The sequence below is a fragment of the Lepisosteus oculatus genome, chromosome 9 (genome assembly GCF_040954835.1).
Source record: "Lepisosteus oculatus isolate fLepOcu1 chromosome 9, fLepOcu1.hap2, whole genome shotgun sequence".
Classification (NCBI taxonomy): domain Eukaryota; kingdom Metazoa; phylum Chordata; class Actinopteri; order Semionotiformes; family Lepisosteidae; genus Lepisosteus; species Lepisosteus oculatus.
The window spans coordinates 23384697-23405902 of record NC_090704.1 but is presented as its reverse complement, the minus strand read 5'-3'; the positions used below and the strand labels follow the sequence as shown (position 1 = coordinate 23405902).

Genomic DNA, 21206 nt, shown 5'->3' with positions numbered 1-21206 from the left:
GCAAGTGTCACTATGCTATTTCGAATGCAGCAGCCTTCCTGATCATGTAGCAGACTGTATCAAAGACGCCCTCTTGTGGTGAAGTGTGGAGTTGCCATATCTCTTAAGCCTTAAAGATTAACTGCCCTTCTTTTATGTATTTAAAAATTCAAATCTCATTTAATAAACATTGTGCACTACTTCAGAAGGCTTCTAGTAAAGTATTTCAATCTTATTCCCACTGAACTAGTAGGAAAGATTTAAGATTTAGATTAAAATTGAAAAGATAAAAGATTAAGATTCCTTAGTTGTAGAACAATGGAAAGTTTTGAAAAGAGAAAGTTTTAATCCTGTTCAAAAATGTTATTCTTTGACATCCTAACTATATTGAACAGAACTCTTCTTTAATATATTACTAGCCGACTATGCAGAGCTGTTCTGAATCATGAGATCTACTAAAATTCATATTTTGATTCACAAGAAGTATTAGGGAGAGTTTAATGTAAAACAACAGGACACTTGCAGATTAAACGAAGTCACTCATAAGAACTATGTGGTTTTCAGAAGACATTATGACATCTTATGACAGGCTTTTAAGGCAGAACTGCAACTCTATTTTTATATTTGGAGGTTAGAAAGAATCAGCATTGATGAGTGCATTTCAAACCACAGTAAAAGTCAAATGTAGACAGTGACTTAGAAAACCTCAGGTATGCATGGCACTATATTGTGTGATTCAGAACGAGACTTCCGGGGATGTGAAGAGGCCCTATTACGTTGTCTACAAGCCGGCTTGTGAATATATCTCTTTTAATCCAATAGAAATATTGCTCTCGACTTCAAGATGGTTTTGCCGATTAATCGAACTTGCTTGTTAACTCTGCATGCAGATCACTTTGGAAACTTTCTGAGGTGAAATATCTTCTTCACAACCTGTACTTATCCTCTCTTAAGACTTAAGACTTACAGTACTTTCATAGAGTTCACGATTTTGTGCTTAATTAGAAATTTGTATTTTTTTTCTATTAATTATGAATTATTTTATATGATTTTTTCAGTTATGTGTTTTGTTGCTGAGTTTTAATAAATGGTCTGAGAAAAACTGTAGTTCCCTCCTAACACTGAAAATGTTCTCCTTGTATTTGCTTGCAGAATTTATTTACATTGAGGATGCTGTCCCTGTATGTAGTCTTGTACAAGATGTATTGCTTAACTTGGAATGCATGACCTGAGATGTATCCTCATTCAGAAACTGTGGAAAGTTTGCAGTTTTTCCATTATTTAACTATGTTTACTGTATATCTCATGTTTACTTTCTCAATTTTTTCATACTTTACCATACCTTGCTATGCTTTTTAGAGGATAACATTGTGCTTTGCTACAGTTTGATTCACAATGGAATACCACAACACAGTTTTATAAGGGCTGTAACTATGCATGTTCATAATAACTATTCTGGTCTGTTGGTTTTTCTTTATCCCAATCTAGGACAGCTACAGGAACACCTGGAAACATGTCATTTTCCATTTCAGAAATTTCAGATCTGCAGTGTAATTTGTTACAAGTCTCTGAGGATAAGGGTATAATATCCCTAGGGATTCTAAAACCGCACTAGAACACTAGTTAGCACTATACTTACTTCTAGTGCCGTGTAGAATTAATTGACCCTCGTGGACAGATCTTTAATGTGTGCCGCACTTCAAATGACTTTTAAAAGCCATTGCTGAACAGAAGATCACCCAGGGGAGCAATGACCCAGTCAGCTGCAGTCCTTTCAGCTCTTCCTGCTCTTTACCACACCACACAGCCTGCCCCATGTTTCTGTCGAAGTTATGACCTCAGTGAAATAATGGGTACAGATCGCACTGCAGAGTCAGCAACAAAGGCTGCGGTTTGCAAGTACAGGCCTCAATCCCACTGTGATGAACCTTACTATTTCATTTTGAGCTGCCATTATCATGAGACACTGGGCGTATGCACTAGCTTCCAAATGTATTCATGTCTGCGATGAACTGCAACTAAAAGAGAATTTAGCATAAAACTCGAGGAATGCAATAAGCAATTTTGGCGAGAAATGAATCAAATCCTAAAGACATGAATTTTAATTTTGCTTGTATAAGCAAAAGATCTCTCCGAAGCAGTTACGCATATTTATAAATGCGTAATGCTGAAATATATTCATACTCCAGCAATCAGTGTTTTGTAAACAGTTCATTGGCTTTGATAACCTTGAGGAAGCACTTTCTGCAGCTTTTTAATAGGTTATTAAAATACTCATGAGGGATGTTTGACTTCTCCATTAACAACTACTCCAGCTGCTCCAGTTGGCACGATCTACACTTTTGATCTGATTTCCTCAGCTCAGATTGTAAGGTTTTTTTACTATTCTGTGATATCCAATCAAGAGCTGTGTATACCCCTTATCCTTTTGGTCATTGAGGGTGAGGTGTGTTTTGTACTGTGACCTTATTGTCAGGTTTGAAATGTTGTTTGATCTGACAGGAGGCATCAATTCTTGACAAACAAATCCTGGTTGATGTTGTAATCTTTCTTTTCCTCAGTATGACGAGAGGACCAGAAGATGCAAACCAACCCTAATCCAGAACAGATCCATATCTATTCTTCACAGAAGGGATGACATTATTTTTCAATATGTATTTCAGCACACTCTGCTACTCATAATCCTGGTGAAATCATCCAGACACTCAATCTGGGTTTCATCCAATCCTGTGGTCCCATTTAACTGGAGAGACAATTAGTTGTTGTTTGGTAAAAATCACTTTTCTCTTTATGTTGCCATGTAACTCTGCCACAGACCCCAGATTCATGTGGTCTGACTTGACTTGTAGTCTTGGAAACATTATATTCTCATGATGCTAGCACTTTCTGAAAGATTCCTAACTGTTGACCTTGTGAGCTATCCTCCCAAACTAGTTTTCTGACTGCACGTTTGAGGACCTCTCTCTTTTGTCCTATTCTAGCTAGTATAGCAAGCATTGTGGTATTTAAACCTGTTGATGAAGGCCACCACAGTAGACATTGGAATCTCATGTGAATTTAGCAATTTTTCTAGTTGTCACCAGAGTTGATACTCATTTACTTTGGATTGTTGAACAATTCTATCCTTCCTCCTTGATTCTCTGGTAGGAAATGTGACTGAAATAACATTATGAGATGAACTTTATTTTCAGCATTTTTACAGGGTATGAATACATTTACATAGACATACAGTATATAACTATTTTCTGACACTAATGTTAGTGAATTGTCACAAGAACAGGCCTCCTGAGACTAGTCTTCTAGCTCAGGAAGAAGGGCTTAAGTACAGGAGGAAACTTGAACCCAGGTGGGGTGAATTTCATGATAATGAAATCAACAAAAATGCATATACATCTAACTGTATATATGAAACCTGACTAGGCTCTATCAGGTTTCCCTCTACTCCGTCAGGCAGTTAGTATACTTCTAATCTCTAATATGAAACTTAAAGAAGTACTTTTCCTTTATTTTTTATGTTTCCTTTTATGGTATGTTTCGAGTAACCGCCCAAATAACTCTTGCTAGTCTTGGACTTGAGGCAGCTGTCTTTTTTCTCCTAGAAATTCATCTTCTACATACAAAATATGATCATTAATGGATTCTGAGTTCCATTACTATTTTTCCATATTTTGCTTGGCATCTGCCCTTACTTTCCATACATTTGTGAATCACAATCCAAACCCGCACCATTTAACTCTTTTTTCATTTCTTCTTGTTATAAATACTACTGGAAAATGTATATTCCTATTATTGTGTATTTGTATATTCATACTGATATTCCTAGTTCATATAAGAAAATAATACTAATAAAAATACAATATAATCCTCTTGCAAACAACAAACTCAGACTACAGAGTGACTTCATGTATAAGAGTCATATGTCAGGACACAGGGTGGTCACACTCTCTTTTAGAAAGTATGTTTTATTAGTCCTGTATGTTTTCGTGACATTTTTTTGTATCAGTCATTCTATACTAATGCAGATGCTGGTACATTCCAGTATTCATAATATTGATAAACTGAAACATCCAACGATTATCAGACAACTGGTTATTCATAGTAAACGCTACACAACCTGTAGCCTAATCTGGAAGCACAGCACACAAGGTGGGACTACACCAGGGAAACACGTTGGAATGTGTCAGGGTGTCTCACCTTGTGCTCTTTGAATCCGAGATGGGATCTGTCTTGCAAAGAATAAGCTGTATTTTGATGATGGATGAAATGAATATAAGAGCAGTCACATGCTTTCAGTCCACTTAATGCTATAGTAACTTGGATATGTTGTGGCCCAGTTAGCCACTATGCACTGGTATGGCTTTTGCCTTTCCCTTGCTGTTTTGGAACTCTTGTCCTGGAGAGTCATACAGTTTATCCCGTCTAATTTTCTTAAAAACTGTTAAGAGTATGGAAACAGTTATGGAGGTTCTGCATCTTCAATTAAGTGCAATGGATTTGAAAGGCTTTGAGACTAAAAACAAGTAAAATAAATCTGTCAGCTGAGAGTTTAAGAAAAGCATCAAGGTACACTAAACACTTAGTCTGACATCCCATGTCTCCCCAAATTGTCACATGATAACTGAACTGTAAAGAGCAGCCACAAATATATGCCTAAAGTGGGCAGAATTGAAATATCTGGTAATGATAACGGTAAATGCTAAAGAACTATTCCGTGCATACAGTGATAACGTAATGTGGTAGTTAGCACTATGGCCTCACAACTCACAGGTCTCGGGTTTGATCCTGGTTCAGGGTGACTGTCTCTCCATGTTCCCATGGAATTGTACTGGGTGCTCCTTTTTCCTTCTACATTTCAAGGACATGCACTTTAGGTCTGATTGACCATCCTAAATTGGGCCTAAATTCTGGGGTGTTTTTTTGGGGGGGAATCTCATTTGTCCCAGTAAAACGGATATTTCTTATAGAATGAGAGAGAAACAGAACTGAATGGGTATTCTGAACTGAATTGCCTCCTCGCATTTTTAGCCATTCCGAACTAATCCACTGAGTGTAAATTAGTAGGAAAGAGGACAGGATGAACAGCAGGGTTCCTGGTAATAGAAGAAAGAGCAAATCTTAGCTTTAGGAACTAGGAGGTCAACACCATGAAAGAGCAAATCAAGTTTGCGTGTAAAATATTTTGATTTTTTCAAAGCACAGATTATCCTCTAGAAAACTACATATACTATATTTCCTGTGGTTAGACATGAAATACAACAGAAGAAGATATAAATCAGAACAGGCAGTACCAATTTAAGACCTCAGGATAAGTTTTTATTCAGCTGAGCTTTCAGCTACATGAATCAACCATTGATATAATTACATTTGATTTGAACTCAGTGCTGAACCTTGAAAGATTTTCTCTTAAGAATCTTATTAATTCAGTGATTTTACTAGGTAACTGAGAGCTCCGTTGTATTGAAAACTACACGAACTGGAAAAGCTCTGCTCGATTGTACCTTGCTGTGGAAATGCACTTTATAGAGTTGCCACTAGGGAGCAGTGTTGATCCCTGTAACACACAGTAGCTCTGCTCTAACAATACAATTTAAAAAAATACTTTGAATTTGCAGTTGTGAAGATACACCTGCTATAATTACATTTTGGTACATTTCTCTAAATATCTTAATATATTGCATATCTTGCTATTCAAGAATCAAGAATGTCTCCAATTATTCCCAATCCAGCACTTTGATTTGGTATGCTTTGTTTCACCTTTTTCGAAACTTGAATTAACAGCAGGACACTGTTCTGCTTTTCTTCTCAAAGAAGAAATACACTGCCTGTTTCTGCAAACTGAGAATAAAATAATGGTTCAGTAGCAGGCTGTTAACTCACACCATTCCTTTTTTAACCACTTCTTCCAATTCAGGGGAACAAAGGAACTGGCATGCCAAACACACACTCACACCATTGCTATTTTTTCCAGAAGCCCATTTACCTACCAGTATGTTTTTGGGCTGTGAGAGGAAACCAGAGCACCCAGAGGGAAGTCCCAAAAATGCAGGGGAAACATGCAAACTCCACACAGATAACATCCCAGGTCCAGAATTGAACCCAGGACCCCATCAGTGTAAGGCAGCAATGCTAACCATTGCACCACTGTGCCACCTGCGTGATAATGGTAAAAGATACTGCATATGGTTTAATTCAAGAAATGTTATGTTACATTTGTACAATTCATCAATAAGATCTCAATATATTTTGAACAATTGTGTTCATTATTGTACCAAAAAAAACTGTGACTATGGAATCAGTTCAAAGCAGGGTAACTAAATATATTCCAAGCTTAGAGGAATATCCTTCACTGATAGGCAAAAATATCTGAATCATTTTAGTGTTGAACAGAGAAGACTACCAGGGGACTTGATTCAAGTATTCAAAATCATCAAAGGCAATGGAAATGTTAGCCCAGTGGAATCCTAAAAAAACAACAGTGAAATGTGAGCTATAGGACACAAGTGGAAACTGTAGCAAAGTGCTTTCAAAACTGAGAACAGGAGGGCTGTGAGAGTCTGCAACAAACTACTGTATGTCAATGCCAGTATCATCTTCAAATCATATAGAAAAAAAACCCAAAACCAAAAGGACTGTACCCATTCTTACCTTTGCCTATCTTTCATATTTTCATGAACAAATGAGTCAATTATACTGTGCATATTATGAACTAGAAGGATTTCTCAAGTTACTTATTAATAGTAAGCAGGCTTGTCCAGGATTACATACCATGTAAGACACCTATCAAAGCACCAGGCTAGAAAGAAAAACACATGATCTAAGCAACATGTTTTTATTTGATCATTAATATTACTTTAAAATAATTTCTGTTGAAAGCTAGGTGTAATGATGGATCAAGACGTTAATAATAACATGTTTTACAAATTGTAATGTATACATTTTGTTATAGACCATGTTTTAAACTTTTAACCTTTTATTTTTCCTCGGTCTTACCATACCTGCAAGCCTGTTCAAGTTCCCTTGTGCCTTTCTTTCACTACACATCTTCCCCCACTCCCACATTCATCACGTCTCCTTCTACATGGGCCAAACAGAGGATACAGTCAAAGCTAATAAAGTTCAGTCACCCCAGGGCCAGTTCATCACTCGTAATCAGTGGGCAGAGATGATTGCTGTCCAAAGTGGAAAGTAAAGGGCTCCCACCTAATTTGTCAACTGAACCCCTTAGTGCAAACTGTAATTTTTCTAATCTTATGAAGAACATGTTATGTTTAATCCTAGGAGAAACTGAGGAATGTGAGGGAGATATTCCAAAGAGCTAATAGCTTCAGAAATGGGAGTACTTCAAATGCCATTTCACTCATTCAGACAAACCACTGATGGGTCTGGGTTCACAGGTCTTATTTTTATTAAATGGAATATTTTGTAAGTGTCATTGTCTTCATAGATAAATACTGTGTTCTGTTTAATTTGGGGATTAGGGATTCATTTGGCTTGATGCTTAATTTGACAGGAACTGAATGCACATTGCAGGCTGGGAACAGACGGAGACCATCACTGTTCCAGAAATACACATAAATATTTTACCAAGGAACAAAAGCTGCAGTTGGGCAGTGCGTGTGCATTATCGTGCAGGTGTGATTATCTGCATTTTTGAAAAAATCTACAATAGTTTCAGAGTTTGTAGCCCACAGCCAAATAGACTGCACACAAACAAAAACTCCTCTCTTAGAAACAGTGTTCGTCATATTGATGGCGGACTCCACTGGGAGTGTGTCATTCTGTGAGCATATTGCGAGTAGCCTGAAGCAGCCTGAAGCAGCCTACAGCCAGGATTAGGGCCCAATAAGGAGCAGCTTTTCCTGGGCAGCCAGGAGGCTTTTCCTAGTCCTGCAATTTATTGCTTTTGCGTTTTGTATTATAGTGGTATTTTTCCCCCTTCCAGAGGTTGTAAAGAGATCCACTGAATCCTCCTGCCACAATGGTGTTAAAACACAATTAAGATAGAGAAGAAAAGAGAAGATTCGAGGAAGACTGCCTGGATTCCCGAGAGCCTGGCAGAAAATTCAGACCCTGCTGTTCACTCTTCAGATCCTGCGATGCCCTCCTTCCCAAATGATGGAGGTGAGTAAGAAATTTGGAAAAAAATATGAACACAAGACTGACATGCAGGTACTTTGTGTAATTGACTGTGAGGTTTGTTGTAAGGCCTGCAGATGTGTTAAATCAGAGGTTAGCAGTCATATCCTCTGTGAAATGTGTAAGAAGCTCAACCCATAGCACAGTGAACAGGACAATGCAACTCTAGAGTGACCTTAAGCCTCAAGCAAAGAGGAAGGATTTAATGATAATGATAATGATTTAATTTAATGTAAATTAACTTACATGATCTCAATTATACATTTTATATAATAACCCCCTCCCACCACTGTGTACTGTTCTGCTATCAGGTTTTTATAGTTCAATGAAAACCCACTTTTTGCATTTCCCCGGTAGAGGCACAGTACCTCAATTCCAGACACAGTACTCTTCCTTCTCCAACAATAATGCCCTATCAATCCCAGCTCTGCACCAGATGGACCCATATGCTCTGTGCTTACCAGCCTCTTCCAACACAATAGCTGTCGGTCTAAACTAAAATGAGACCCTAGCTTTTATGCACCAGGCTTTTTGCACTATTCCAAACGGGCTTTTGCTTATTTACTTTTAGCTAGATTTTTCAGGAAAGGGGCTGTTTTTGAGATAGAATTGGGTTTTAAATATTTTCTTATACCAAGAAATTATTTGGCCCACAGATGGTAGTCATGGAAACAATCCCATATGTCAGTTTCCCAGAATTAGAATACAAAGAAGTTTTAACTAAATTGCAGGAAATAAGTTTGATACTACTGTTTCGATACTGTAAACTATATTCATAAATCCCGGAAAAGCTATGAACTTGTATTGGAGAGCAACTCAATTGGTTTTTGTTTTGTTTTCAGCAAGTGGAAAAAAAAGAACCTGGAATTTATAAATGTAAACAAAGTAGGCTTAGAGAAGGAGAAACTAAAAAAAATATAGAACTACAATGGGGAAGATTCCAAAGAAAATCTGCATGGGAGATATACAGAAAGTTGAGCCATAAAGAGAACCCTAGGGAAAAACAAAAATATCAAAGGACCAAGTAATTAAAAGCTCATATGCTCTGCTGGGAGTATTAGGACCAAAATTCAAGAAATAGAAGCTACTGCATTAGGAGGCCATTATAATGTAATTTGAGCCTCTAAGCTGTGGCCAACAGAGTGTGATGGTGATGGATACATTATTAGTGGATACACTAGTATTTTGAAGAGATGGGAAAGATGGAAGAGGTGTAGGACTATTCATCAAAAAGAGCATTCAGGAACAGGAAATTTACTTTGTCTCAGAATCAACAGTACATCGGTCAGACTGATAAAAAACATTCAGAGGACATAGTGTTAGGTGTATGTTACAGACCACCAAATTCAGATAAATTAGAATGCCATCTTATGTAATGAAATCAAAGACTGTACTGTCTGTGTAAGTTATCATGGAATATTTTAGTTTTTCTCACAGAAAAAACAGCTGAAATGTCCAGCAGTTGGAACTAGAATGGTAGAAATAGTTAATGATAGCTTCCTTACTCAGTTTACACTTAAGAGAGAAAATGGTGCCCTTGTTTAGTGCTTTCAAACAGTCAAACAACAATGTAAAAAACAGGTGAGAGAACCATTAAAAACTGTGATCATAAATGATCATAATAGTCTACTATGAAGCTCTACAGTTAGAGACCAAGCAAAGAGCTTAAGAGAAGCATAATGAGGCAAAATATGTATACAGTATATATAATAATAAGAACTGGAAACCTTTAGATGGTAAAATGGAAATGGCTGAAGCATTTATTGAATATTTAACTGAAGTGTTAACTACTGACTTATAATAATGTTTCTCATAAAATGTTAAGGCGGTACTGTAGGTGTTAAAGGCAATGTATGCATTTGGTGTGAGAACTGGTTAATCGATAGAAACAAAGGACACATAAGGGTACTGAAGGGATACTTCAGCTGGGATGATTAGATTAATCTGACAGGAATCTGCATTATGATCACTGCTCTTCATAATTTGTATTGATTTTCTTTGGGAACTGCCAATATACCCATAAGGTTTGCAATACCAAAAGAAGAGAGTTAACAAACCTGGTCGAACATGTGATAGATTTGAAAACAAATATTAGATTGGATCCAACATAGTATTATGAATATTGATGATAATATTTAATGTAGACAGGTGCAATGATACATGCAAGCAGCAATTACAAGCTATAAATACAATATGGGAAACATAGAACATGAAGACGTTGCTCATAAAAATACTTAGGTGTTTATATTGACACATCATTTACATCTTACATGCAGTTTGGGGTAATAAAAAAACTGAATATTAGGAAATACAGACCGAAGTGCACAAATTAAAATTGCACATTGCACTACTAGGAGGTCATTTAGAATATTTTATACAGGTTTGGTCACCAAAAAAGTTTGCTGCTTTGGAATCAGTCCAGAGAAGAGCAACCAGATACATTCTTCATCTTAAAAGAATGCCCTTATCTTAATCTGAATGGAAATCCTCAAAGGCATTGACAATGTTAACCTAATGGTTGTCTTTATAATCAACAGTGAAACACAACCCCAAGGATATAAATATAAACTATGGGAAGGGCATTTACAGCGGACAACAAGAGACATTTCTTTACAGGATTGTGGGAATCTGGAAAAAGCTACCTAATCACATTGTGAAAACTGATACCCTGGCTTCTTCTAAAAAATGGCTGGATGTGAGCTTTGGATCAATTAACTGCTAATAACCAAATCAGCTAAATGCACCAAATGGCCTCCTCTCATTTGCAGGTTTTATTGTATTGTTATCTGACTCACCCAAAATTTACTTGTAATACATTCCTGATCTATTAACTATTGATGTTATTGCTTAATAGCAGTAAAGCACTGGCAAAATGCAATATAATTAATGATGTCAGATGGCCCCCTCATTTCTGAACTTTAGAGAAATTTAAGATTTTAAAAATGTTTCTCAATCACAGCAGCCGCAAAAAGCACTAAACATTGTGAAACAAACATTTTTTTTTTGCAGACAGACCTGTTTGAGTTTTGTCAATGTTTTAGAATTTGTTCCATCAAGCAGAACACTGGAACATGTCTGCTCAACTCAGTTGTTTGAAGAAAATAACAATATTCACGATGGTTTTTATGCCCACTTCCAAGATAGCAAAACAAGAGAATACCAACAGGTATGGAATCAGAAATAGTTGTGGATCTATATCTGTATATATACTTTATCAGTGACTTAAAATAGCCCCCTTAAATCCTCAAGTCTGGGTTTTACACTGTGATGTTTCTGAACTGTGGTTTCGGCAGAGGATCAAGGAACATCCCCCGTGAATGTGCAATCCGAAGTCCCGTATCAAAGCAATGGGAAGAGGAAAGTCAGAACAAAGAAGAAGAAGGGAACCATCACAGCCAACGTAGCCGGAACAAAGTATGAAATTGGTAAGCAAAAATAGCTTTAGACCTGAACTGTCAAACAACAGTCTTTGAGACATGAGACATGGTGCTGTGAGTTAGATTCTTCCTGTGCTCACAGTAATTGAACCTGTTTTGTTTTTTTGCACAACAGTGCAAATTCAACAATCCTTCCAGGCCCTTAGCATCTGGGGATATGAAGAAAAAATCTGTAAAACCTACTTGCAGTTCAAAGCCTGGAGTTTGACACCTCTGCCTCTGACATTTCGTATGCTCAGCAGTTTTCATAGCTAATGCTACGTAATTATTCTGGAGTGTTTTTGTTCTGTTGTTGATTGAATAAGACGCAGGAGGAGGACATTAGATGCTACTTTAACCTGTTTCTCTATTATTGCATAGAAAAGAATTACAAGTGTATTAAAATGTCTTTTGAAAAATACCACTCTTTTCCCTAACATCTCGGGAGTTTCATTCCAATGTGGATCATGTCAAGAATTTAGAGAAGTGCTCCCCTGACCTCTAGTGGGTATCCCTTTATCTGTATGGGATTTTGGTCTAACCAGCAGCTGTACGTAACAACCTGTAAGTGTTGTAGTTAGGGCATTTCTGTGTATTATTCCAGCACATCAACATGTTTTATTTTATTTTAAAATGTAAAAAATATGATTGTTAGATCTGTAATGTACAGCACTTGATGGAAATATATTGTGCATGATCATGTTCTCTTAGTGCTCCTGTATGGGGAGGCAGGACAGGTTTGGCAAACAGAAATACAGATATGAACACATACAACATACATGCTCATGTGCAACGATTTTGCACTTAATATTTTTTTGCTCTGTGTATTCCATCCATCCATTTTCTAACTGCTTTATTAGTTGGAGTGAAAGCCTATTCCCGCAAGCCAAGGGCACAAGGTGGGATGAATCCTATCCACGGTATCAGTCCATCACAGGGCACACATCGTCACAAACACGCAAAAACACTCAAAAACACTCACACCAGGTGATAGGGCCTGTTTCCCAGAATGGGAGGAAGCCAGAGGACCCAGTGGAAGCCCACGTGAACACAGGGAGAACATAGAAGCTCCACACTGATAGCACTCCTGGTCCGGAACTGAACCTAGAGCCTCAGCTCTGTGAAAAAGCAATGCTTACCACCGTACCAGGCTGCCCTGCTCTATAACATTTTAACATCATTTTATTAGCCCTACAATTTCTTGCATTAGGAATTCATCTTTTCACATGCCACAACTTGCTCTCCATGAGACACACAGAGAAGCTTGGGGTCAAAGTGCAGGGTCAGCCATTATACAGCACCCCTGGAGTAGTTGGAGCTAAGGGCCTTGCTCAGGGCTCCAACGGAGTAGGATTCCTCTGCTGGCTGCAGGATTTGAACTGGTAACCTTCCAGCCACCGGCACAGATCCTTAGCCACAAAGCCACTGCTCCGCCCCGATATATTCAAGTAATAACTTTCAGACAAAAATGTTTTTTAGTCATTAAAAACCTATTATACTGTGTTCTTCGGATTTACCATTTTAGTACTATAAATTAGAAGACTATGCATCAGATGCATAGTGTATTTAGCAAGTTAGAGTATGGGAAACATTCACAATGAAAGCCTTTGGGTGGTTAATGCAAACATTATGTACAGTAACTACATAATGTATTACCCATGGTTATCATAAGAAACCTACATATTACACAAAGCAGATGCAAATTTGTAATAATTTATCCACTGTAAGGTACATACTGTACAGTTACCTTGAAGAAGCGGCTTTTAATTAATTCCTTTATCTTCATTAAAGTCTACCCAGAACATCACACTGCACTGAACACAGATGTTTCGGACATTTCTTATTGAAAAAAGGAGTCAATTTTTGCTACAAAGAGGTGTGGTTATGTGTTTTCAACTGCCAAACGATGTTCTGGATGGAGATAAGGTATGGGTTCAATAACCTGCTCTTACTAGCCTGGCTTAAAATCTACTCCTTACTAACCTTCACTGCATTCACTTGGACAGTATAAAGGAAAGATTGGTCTTATTTACAGATTTAGATATTTTTTTCATAAGACCTTTGTTCATAAAGTCTAAGGTTTGTTAAACTAATCCTAAGGGACTACACTCTTGAAGCTTCATCACACATTCTGGCATTACAATTGACTGTCCCTGCGGCTCCAGAACCATTGAACCATTGAAGTCACTCATTTGGAGTGCAGACCGAAACAGAATGTCCAAACACAAAGGGCTTGGACTGTATTTTAACTGACTGTGACCAGGATTCCATAAACAGGAGAGCACAGCTGCCTGAACACTTCCAGGGTTCAGTGGTGCTGAATGCCCTCACTGACTTGTGCGCTGTGGGTGTGTGATTGACAACTGCATAACTCTTACACTTGAAGCCATCACAGATTCTTGGCTCACAAAAACAACCAGTTGGGCAAGTATTCCGTTATGTATGTATTTATTCCTTTATCACTTTTTCCATAGTAATTTGCAGATTCAATATGCAAGTAGAACAGCTAGAGGTCAGTAATATAATTTTCTGTTCTGATTTTTATTAAAAAAACATTACTGGATTACCAAAATGCAAGTAAATATCTGTGACAGGAAACATTCTCTGGGCATTAAATATTTAATGGGGCAATTATCCTCTCCAATTGGGGAGACAGATAGGGAGAAATTCTATCTTAATGTGAGATTAACTGCAAAAAATCAGAATATAAGTTGTTCATGTGGTTAGGTAGTAACAGTTATCAAAACCAATTTATTGTGACCATATATTTCACAGGACATGGACCCTATCCAGAGAACTTTTTTTGTTGGGCTTAGCTGAGCTATTAAAAGGTTCTTTTACCTTTGTCTTTTCAAGCACGTTCACATTGCAATCTTCAACCTGGGGCAAAAAACTCTCAGCCCGGGGCGAAGTGCTGCATGCAAGAAGATTTCAAAATTTTGGAACACTTCACATTTGTCTCTTCTATGTGCTTTTTTTATCATTGTTGGTGATGCCATAAGTGTCATTCTAATGTAACCTCAAAAAATGGGCCTTGCACTGTGTGTCTGTGCTGATAGCAAATTAGCTTTTTTTTGCAAAAACAACACAACTCTGTACAGTATGCTGTAAAACATAAAGAGAAAGAATAATCACTCTTGATGTTGGATATCAGTACACTGACTTATTACTTTTGCTACTTGTGCCTTTGTAACTGTGCTCAACCTAGGATGAAAATAGTAGCGTGAAATTACTCCCAGTCGCAGGATAAACTCTGTATGTTGTAGTGCAAGGCAAAATTCGAGCAGGGGTCAAATCAAAGTAAAGACCAACCCAGGGAGATTTGACCTAAGATTAGAAAGACATGTGTAAAGAGAGAAGCTCAGGAGGGAGCAGCATAATCTCCTACAAAGTTAAAAAGGAAACTAAAATGAGATGTCCTCACAGAGCTATATCAGGGTAGCACCCTCCTGGTGCACTTACAAAATATCGATATGTTTTGAATTTCTCAGTTATGGAAACAATTTGGGATTTTAAGACGACAGTTTAATTTTTAAATCCTTCTAGGATTTAAACACGGCGGAGTGGTACAGATATACTGTGGCTTTGATGAATCTGTTTGTAAGATTGTTTTAAAAAACAAAGCTGTCTCAATTTGCCAAAAATAAATCAGTTTTAAGTTTAATTTAATTTCAACCATTACATGCCAAACAGCTGTTTAAGCATGGTGACTAATCTCAAGGAAACATCTGGTGATGGAATTAAAATGGACCAAATTATTATTAAAAAAATTAAACACAAAAAAAGACAGTTTGTTAATGGTAGGATCACACTATCTTGAAAAAGCTAAGGACGACAAATAAGCCTTTAGCCTTTAGTTTTAACGAAGCAGTGGGATACTGTTTCATTGAGTGATTGATACAATAACTTGGAAAGTAAGAATTTAGCTAGATTAGATTGAGTCCATAACTCACATCATCCAGTTTATAACAAGTTCTGCTGAACTAGACCTCACACAGCCATTCTGATTGCAGAGTGAATAAAAAACTCTTCACAGTTCTCATCTAAGAAAGAGTACAAGCATGATATGAACGTTAGGACCAACAGTGAAGCAGACATTATTTACAAGAATTTCGGACGGAATCCTTAGAGTGTGCAGGGCCTTTTAGACTTGCATTGAAATAATTCAATTCTCAGACCACTGAAAGGTTCCATGAAATATTCCAATTCATGAGATCCAAGTATATGAGCTGTTAAATAATCAGTGATTTGTGCTGTACATCCATCAGCTTTTCTGTAAAGAAGGGCCACTGGGTCATCTTGGTCAGACACAGAGTTTCTGTTTTACGGTGAGCGAGATAAATACAGTGAAATGTGCCAGAGTAATTTTAAGCATCAGAAATTGATCAAGTGAGGTACTGGCACCAGTGTTAACAGACTGCAAGACTAATGAAGCAATATTTGTCCTATTTCTTCTATGGAAGAGAAGGCACAGCCGTGATACAGGATTTATAGTTAATTGGGTAAGGGAAATGAGCTAAAATTTATTACAAATGGAGTGGAGAGCTAACTGTTACGTCATCTAGGAATAAGGTGGGCGTCCAGGAAAGTATTGTAAGGAATCTCCATTCCTTTTTAAAAATGTAAGTATTTAGCAGCAGACAGAATTATATCTGCAGGTCAACAAGATATTTTAATAAGTTAATTAGTAGCTTGTTCATTAGTGTGTACATATTTTACATTAAAGTAATTTAATAATGAATGCCATTTTGATTAATGTCAAAATGAATGGTGTGCCTGTCTCTAATACCTTCAGTTTCCATTTGGGATTTACAGTAAGTGCATTAGAAGCTATTACTTCATCTCCTAAGAAAACATTCTATGAAGTACATCTATGAAGGACTTACAAAGAGATTAAGACCCATAATGACTGAGACTTAGGCTAATTCAAGATTTCCTATTCAGTCCAGTAGGATTAGTGCTGTACAACTGCAATTCATTAAACTTTATCTAGAGTATCTTTTTTTAAACTTCTTAATGTCAGCTCTGGCTCAGAATTCTTAAGACTTCCTGAGAAATCCAAAAGAAAGATTGCTTCTGATTAAAAGGAGCAGTAAACAAACATGAGTGATTTTAATTATATAATTAAGTAAACTGTTTTTTTTACAGAATTTCTGTTCAGAAGAAACAGATAACAGAATACATGTATTGTAAGAGCATAGTCATAGTAATAATGACTATTTTTACACACATGTGTCTTGTTTTGTAGTTCGCATTGTTATCAGTGAGATGGCATTCATGAAAACCAGGGATGAAGATGAAACAGCCAATCTTATCTGGAATGACTCTGCTGTGCAGCATGAGAAGATTGCTGAGCTCAGGAACTACCAGGTATGTAACATCTGTTTACATCAATTAACTTCCTAGTATGATTGCAGTATATTTTATTCAGTCGCTTCTGTCCATGTGATACATAAGAGGAAGAAGACCGAGTACAGTATCTTATAAGTAATGTAATTTTATAAGTAATAATGTTATAAATAATGTATTTTTAAACATTTTGTTTGCCAAATATTATGAAAGAGAATGCAATGACTTAGGTATTCTGCATTTACTTTTGTATGAATATAGTTCATACCATACAGTTCATACCAAGTGTTTGAACTGAGGAGAACGGGTGTTCTTGTTAAAAAAAGTGTTCACCTTCTTACAAGAAATGATTCCCCACTTTTATGCTCCAGGTTAGCAGCCTGTGACACTGCTTTACCAAGCAGCTCTGATGATGTGATGATTTGTGTTCAATGTTTAAATATGTTCCTCCATCCTTTTTTACGTTTGTGACTAAAACACTGTAATGTTCAGTGTGTATCTCTACAAGAAGTGTATGTACTGTATGTGATCTGTTTTGTTCTGTAATTGCTCAGAAGATAAGATCACTTTATTGCCCATATGTAATTTTTTGTATTAGGAATTTGTCTTTTTGCATACCACACCTTGCTCTCCACAAGACACACAGACAGGGAGAGAGAAGCTTGGGGTCAGAGCACAGGGTCAGCCATTTATACGACGCCCCTGGAGCAGCTAGGGTTAAGGGCCTTGCTCAGGGGCCCAACAGAGTAGGATTTCTCTGCCAGCCACAGGATTCGAGCCAGCAACCTTCCAGCCACAGGCGCAGATCCTGAGCCACAGAGCCACCTCTGTGGCTACACTCTCTCTGTTGTAGGGTGGGGTATAAATACAAATTAATCACATAGTTGTTAAAAAAGCATTACAAAGATAGTTCCCCTTTAGCACAAATTCTCATAAGGACAGAATATTGTTCACAAAATACTGCTCTGAGCAACCCATTACTGCAAAACAATGATTTCTTTCTGGAAGAGCAGTATTTAATGGCCATTATGAGGGATTTAGTGCTAACATGTAACAATAGAAAAGAAGAATGTCAGTTTTTAGGGGACATTTTTGTTAGGCCTCTGTCAGGAAGTAGTGTGTTGAGAAGGAGTGTGTAATTGAGAAAGCTAGGCCAGGCATGATTGAAGACACACGATGTATACTTCAGTCTGCTGGGTGTTTAACCTTCAGTTGTTCCACAGACAAACTAGAGATTCAGAAATAGAAACAAAAAATGCTGAGTGTTGAAAACAAAATGAAGATGTAGCTATTTTTCCAAAAGCTTCCCTTGTAACTCTGATATCTTCCTGACAGTCTGAAGGTAGTGCCTGACAGCCTTGGAACGCAAGCAAAGTTTCACCATGTTTACCAGTACCAAGATTTCTTATACAGTAGTTTCAGCACATCTTCACCACTAGAATTTTATGGTGTGGCCAGTTGGAAAAATGAAAAAAGTCACTACATGAATTAAAATTATATAATAAAAAATGGAAAACATCTTAAACACCCCATTGTTGATGAAAATCACTTTCAGAATAATCCATCTAAATTGCCTTTAAAGGTGAAACATCAGTATGAGTATGATTCACATTTGGTGCTAGAAATGAATCCTTATACAGTAGGTACATGGATGGCTTTTATGGACATGTAAAGTGTCCTGCATAACTCATCGAGACCTGTGGGGTTTCATTAGTTATTATAGGTGCAGAATATATTCTGTGCTACAGTACAAGAACCTGGATAGAAAGTGCTATTAGAATTTCTGTCTCCCCTGCCCCTGCCTGAATTGCTTGCTGCATCTGTGTGCCTTATCAATTTGGAAGGTATTATGATTTGGCTAGACTTGGATTGTTCCCAATTTAATTTAGAATTGCAGTGTCAGCTGAGATAAAGCATCCATAGCTCCTCCCAGCTGTCCATTTAAAGTCATTTCATCTGACAGATCTTTTGTCAACTATGCTGAGCAACGTGAAACTAAAAGATAGTCACAGCAAGAGACATTTTAATTTACTGGGTATAACATGCATGTTTCATCTGTCTTTAAGCTATTTTTGCTGGTGTTATTAATAGGTGGCAGGTAGCTGAAATGACTTGACTGAACACAGTTGTGTGCCTCTCAAAGCTTCACAATACAAAATGCATTATAAAATATGGTCTGGTAGCCTTTCTGTCCAGCAGTTTGTTTCAGTTTGTGATGCTTGTGTGGGACAGGTCTCTGAAATTAGAATTTTAATGTCCAAATTGGCTTAATTATTGTCCTGGATCCCACTTAATAGCTTTTTCGATGATTTGTCTTCTTGCCAATTATGAAATAAGGACGTTTTTTTCACAAAGTTGTTTCTCATGTTTTGATACCATCTGCATTTTTATTTTATTTAATTAATTTAATTTAATATATCTGCTCCATGGTATTTGAGTATTTATCAGGCTAAATCTCTTTTCTTTGTTCTGATGCTCTTGACTGTCCTAAGAAAGCAAGAAGGGGGGGTGGGGGGGCAAACTATACCAAAGTCACAGATCCGCCAAGGGAAGAGAAGAGGGTCTCACAGTATGGTACAGTATCTATTTTTTCCTTCTGGTTTAGCATCAGGGATAGAGGACAATTGTGGTACTCTATTAAGGAACAAGGTTAATGATGTAATTTCTATTGCTGGTTGTCTTTCTTTACATTCCTACTATGCGGTTGCTTTGTGCTTTAATCATTCAAGACAGTGGGCATTCCTCTTCGGCACTGGATCAGGTCTCAGATACTTACAGTGAATGTTCCTGTTTTGTCTTGGACAAAACTGGGGATTAAACCCTCCTACCAAATGGGCTGAAAACAGCCATAATCCAGAAAACTCATTAGAATCATGATGTTTAGAAATTTATTTATAAAGAATTTATTACTGTATGGCAGCAAAGCCTCCTTATCTGCAGAGAGAAAAAACAAAGAGCCTTGATTGCATTCCTCAGTATGTTTTATAGTTTTAAATGGGCTGTTATGGGAAATTTTAAATGTGAGCATTTTTAAATATTAATATTTCATGTAAAGTGCTAGTTTATATCCCTGCAGTGTTTAAACCAGATTTTGTAACCTGTGGACTGAATCCCAACTGGAATTTGCTGGATTTCTTATTATTCTGGGAGCAGACAGGAGTCATGTGCGAGTCAGTGATGAGTGGTGTCATGAACTGTATACTTGACAAATCCTAGTTGAAGCAGATAAAAGTCTGGTCTTTGCCATTTGCTGCATTGAGAAATTGTATGTCCAATCTGGGTGTGGTATTGTAATGTATGTGTTTAACCTCTAAAAACCTCAGTTCAACTTGATATAAATCATACTAAAGTAATGGCTATGTTTTTTTCTGTGATAGCCTTTGCTATTCTTTCACTGGATCCTAAGAAGACTTTTAAACAGCTTGAGTTCTAAGGTTGGTAAAATTTGTAGCCAGATTTGTAGTTGTAAATTTGTAGTTCTAGATTATTTGGGTTTAGGATCAAGTTTCATTAATAGTTAAAATTAATACAATAACCCTTAAATCAGTGGTTGTAACAGATGTTCTTCCCGGATTGTTGTCAACAGTGTCACTCTTCAGGGATGCTCATTTCCACCTCATTGTCTGCAAAACCAGTAGTTCAAGGAGTCCATTATTGCAGTATTTTATACTTCTTTTTCTGTTAACACTATTCAAAACAGCATGTAGAGGTTAGTTCTATGATGTTAATATATTATATGTAAATCAAGTCTTGCAGTCTCAGAAGCTATCTACTTTAGGGATTTTGGTATTTTATCAGGATATAAAACAAATTTTACCAAGTCACAGATTACTTGCATTAAATAGAGCAGTCGAGAATTGCAGTGGCCTACCTCTGATTGTGCCACTCATCAGACACTTCAGATATTTTGGTATTTGCTCTTTACTGCTGTCACAGTAAACAGCTTTAGAAATTTGGAGAAATTTTGTAAGCTGGTAGACACTGACAGCTGTACTTCTTTTCCCAGTTGGCTTCAAGCTCTCATTTCCTTTATAAAAATGAATGTGTTTTTTTGCTAGATCTTTTTTTAGTTCTTAGATTCATTTTTCTTACTCTTTAGGCTATTGGAATAGATTGGCTACTAGAATGTTCCAAACTCATATTGAAAATAAATTGACCAGGTATTAAATTAGCCTTTCTACACTATGAGAGATCTGAAGGGGACCTAGTTCTTTAAATTTTAAATTTAATTTCTACTCCTTTGTTTTGCAGCCATTATCTGGCAGGTTTAATCCTGACACTTCTGTGTCTTGGTGTTAACATGAGGAAAGTCTAATCTCTTCATAT

The 21206-nt window shown here is 37.0% G+C and overlaps 1 protein-coding gene across 6 annotated transcripts in view; it reads left to right on the top strand.

Annotated features, from left to right (window-relative positions):
* Positions 1-21206, top strand: part of ttll7 (tubulin tyrosine ligase-like family, member 7) — an 84497-nt gene that overhangs the window by 15868 nt on the left and 47423 nt on the right. For 5 of the 6 annotated variants that reach the window (XM_069194284.1, XM_015355702.2, XM_069194281.1 and 2 more), the window contains 3 exons: positions 7922-8100; positions 11409-11540; positions 16780-16901. In XM_069194284.1, coding sequence (XP_069050385.1) covers positions 8076-8100; positions 11409-11540; positions 16780-16901 — 279 coding nt within the window. In that variant the 5' untranslated portion in view covers positions 7922-8075. Of the gene's footprint in view, positions 1-7921; positions 8101-11124; positions 11282-11408; positions 11541-16779; positions 16902-21206 lie in introns of all 6 variants that reach the window. The other variant, XM_069194285.1, reaches the window with a different exon arrangement.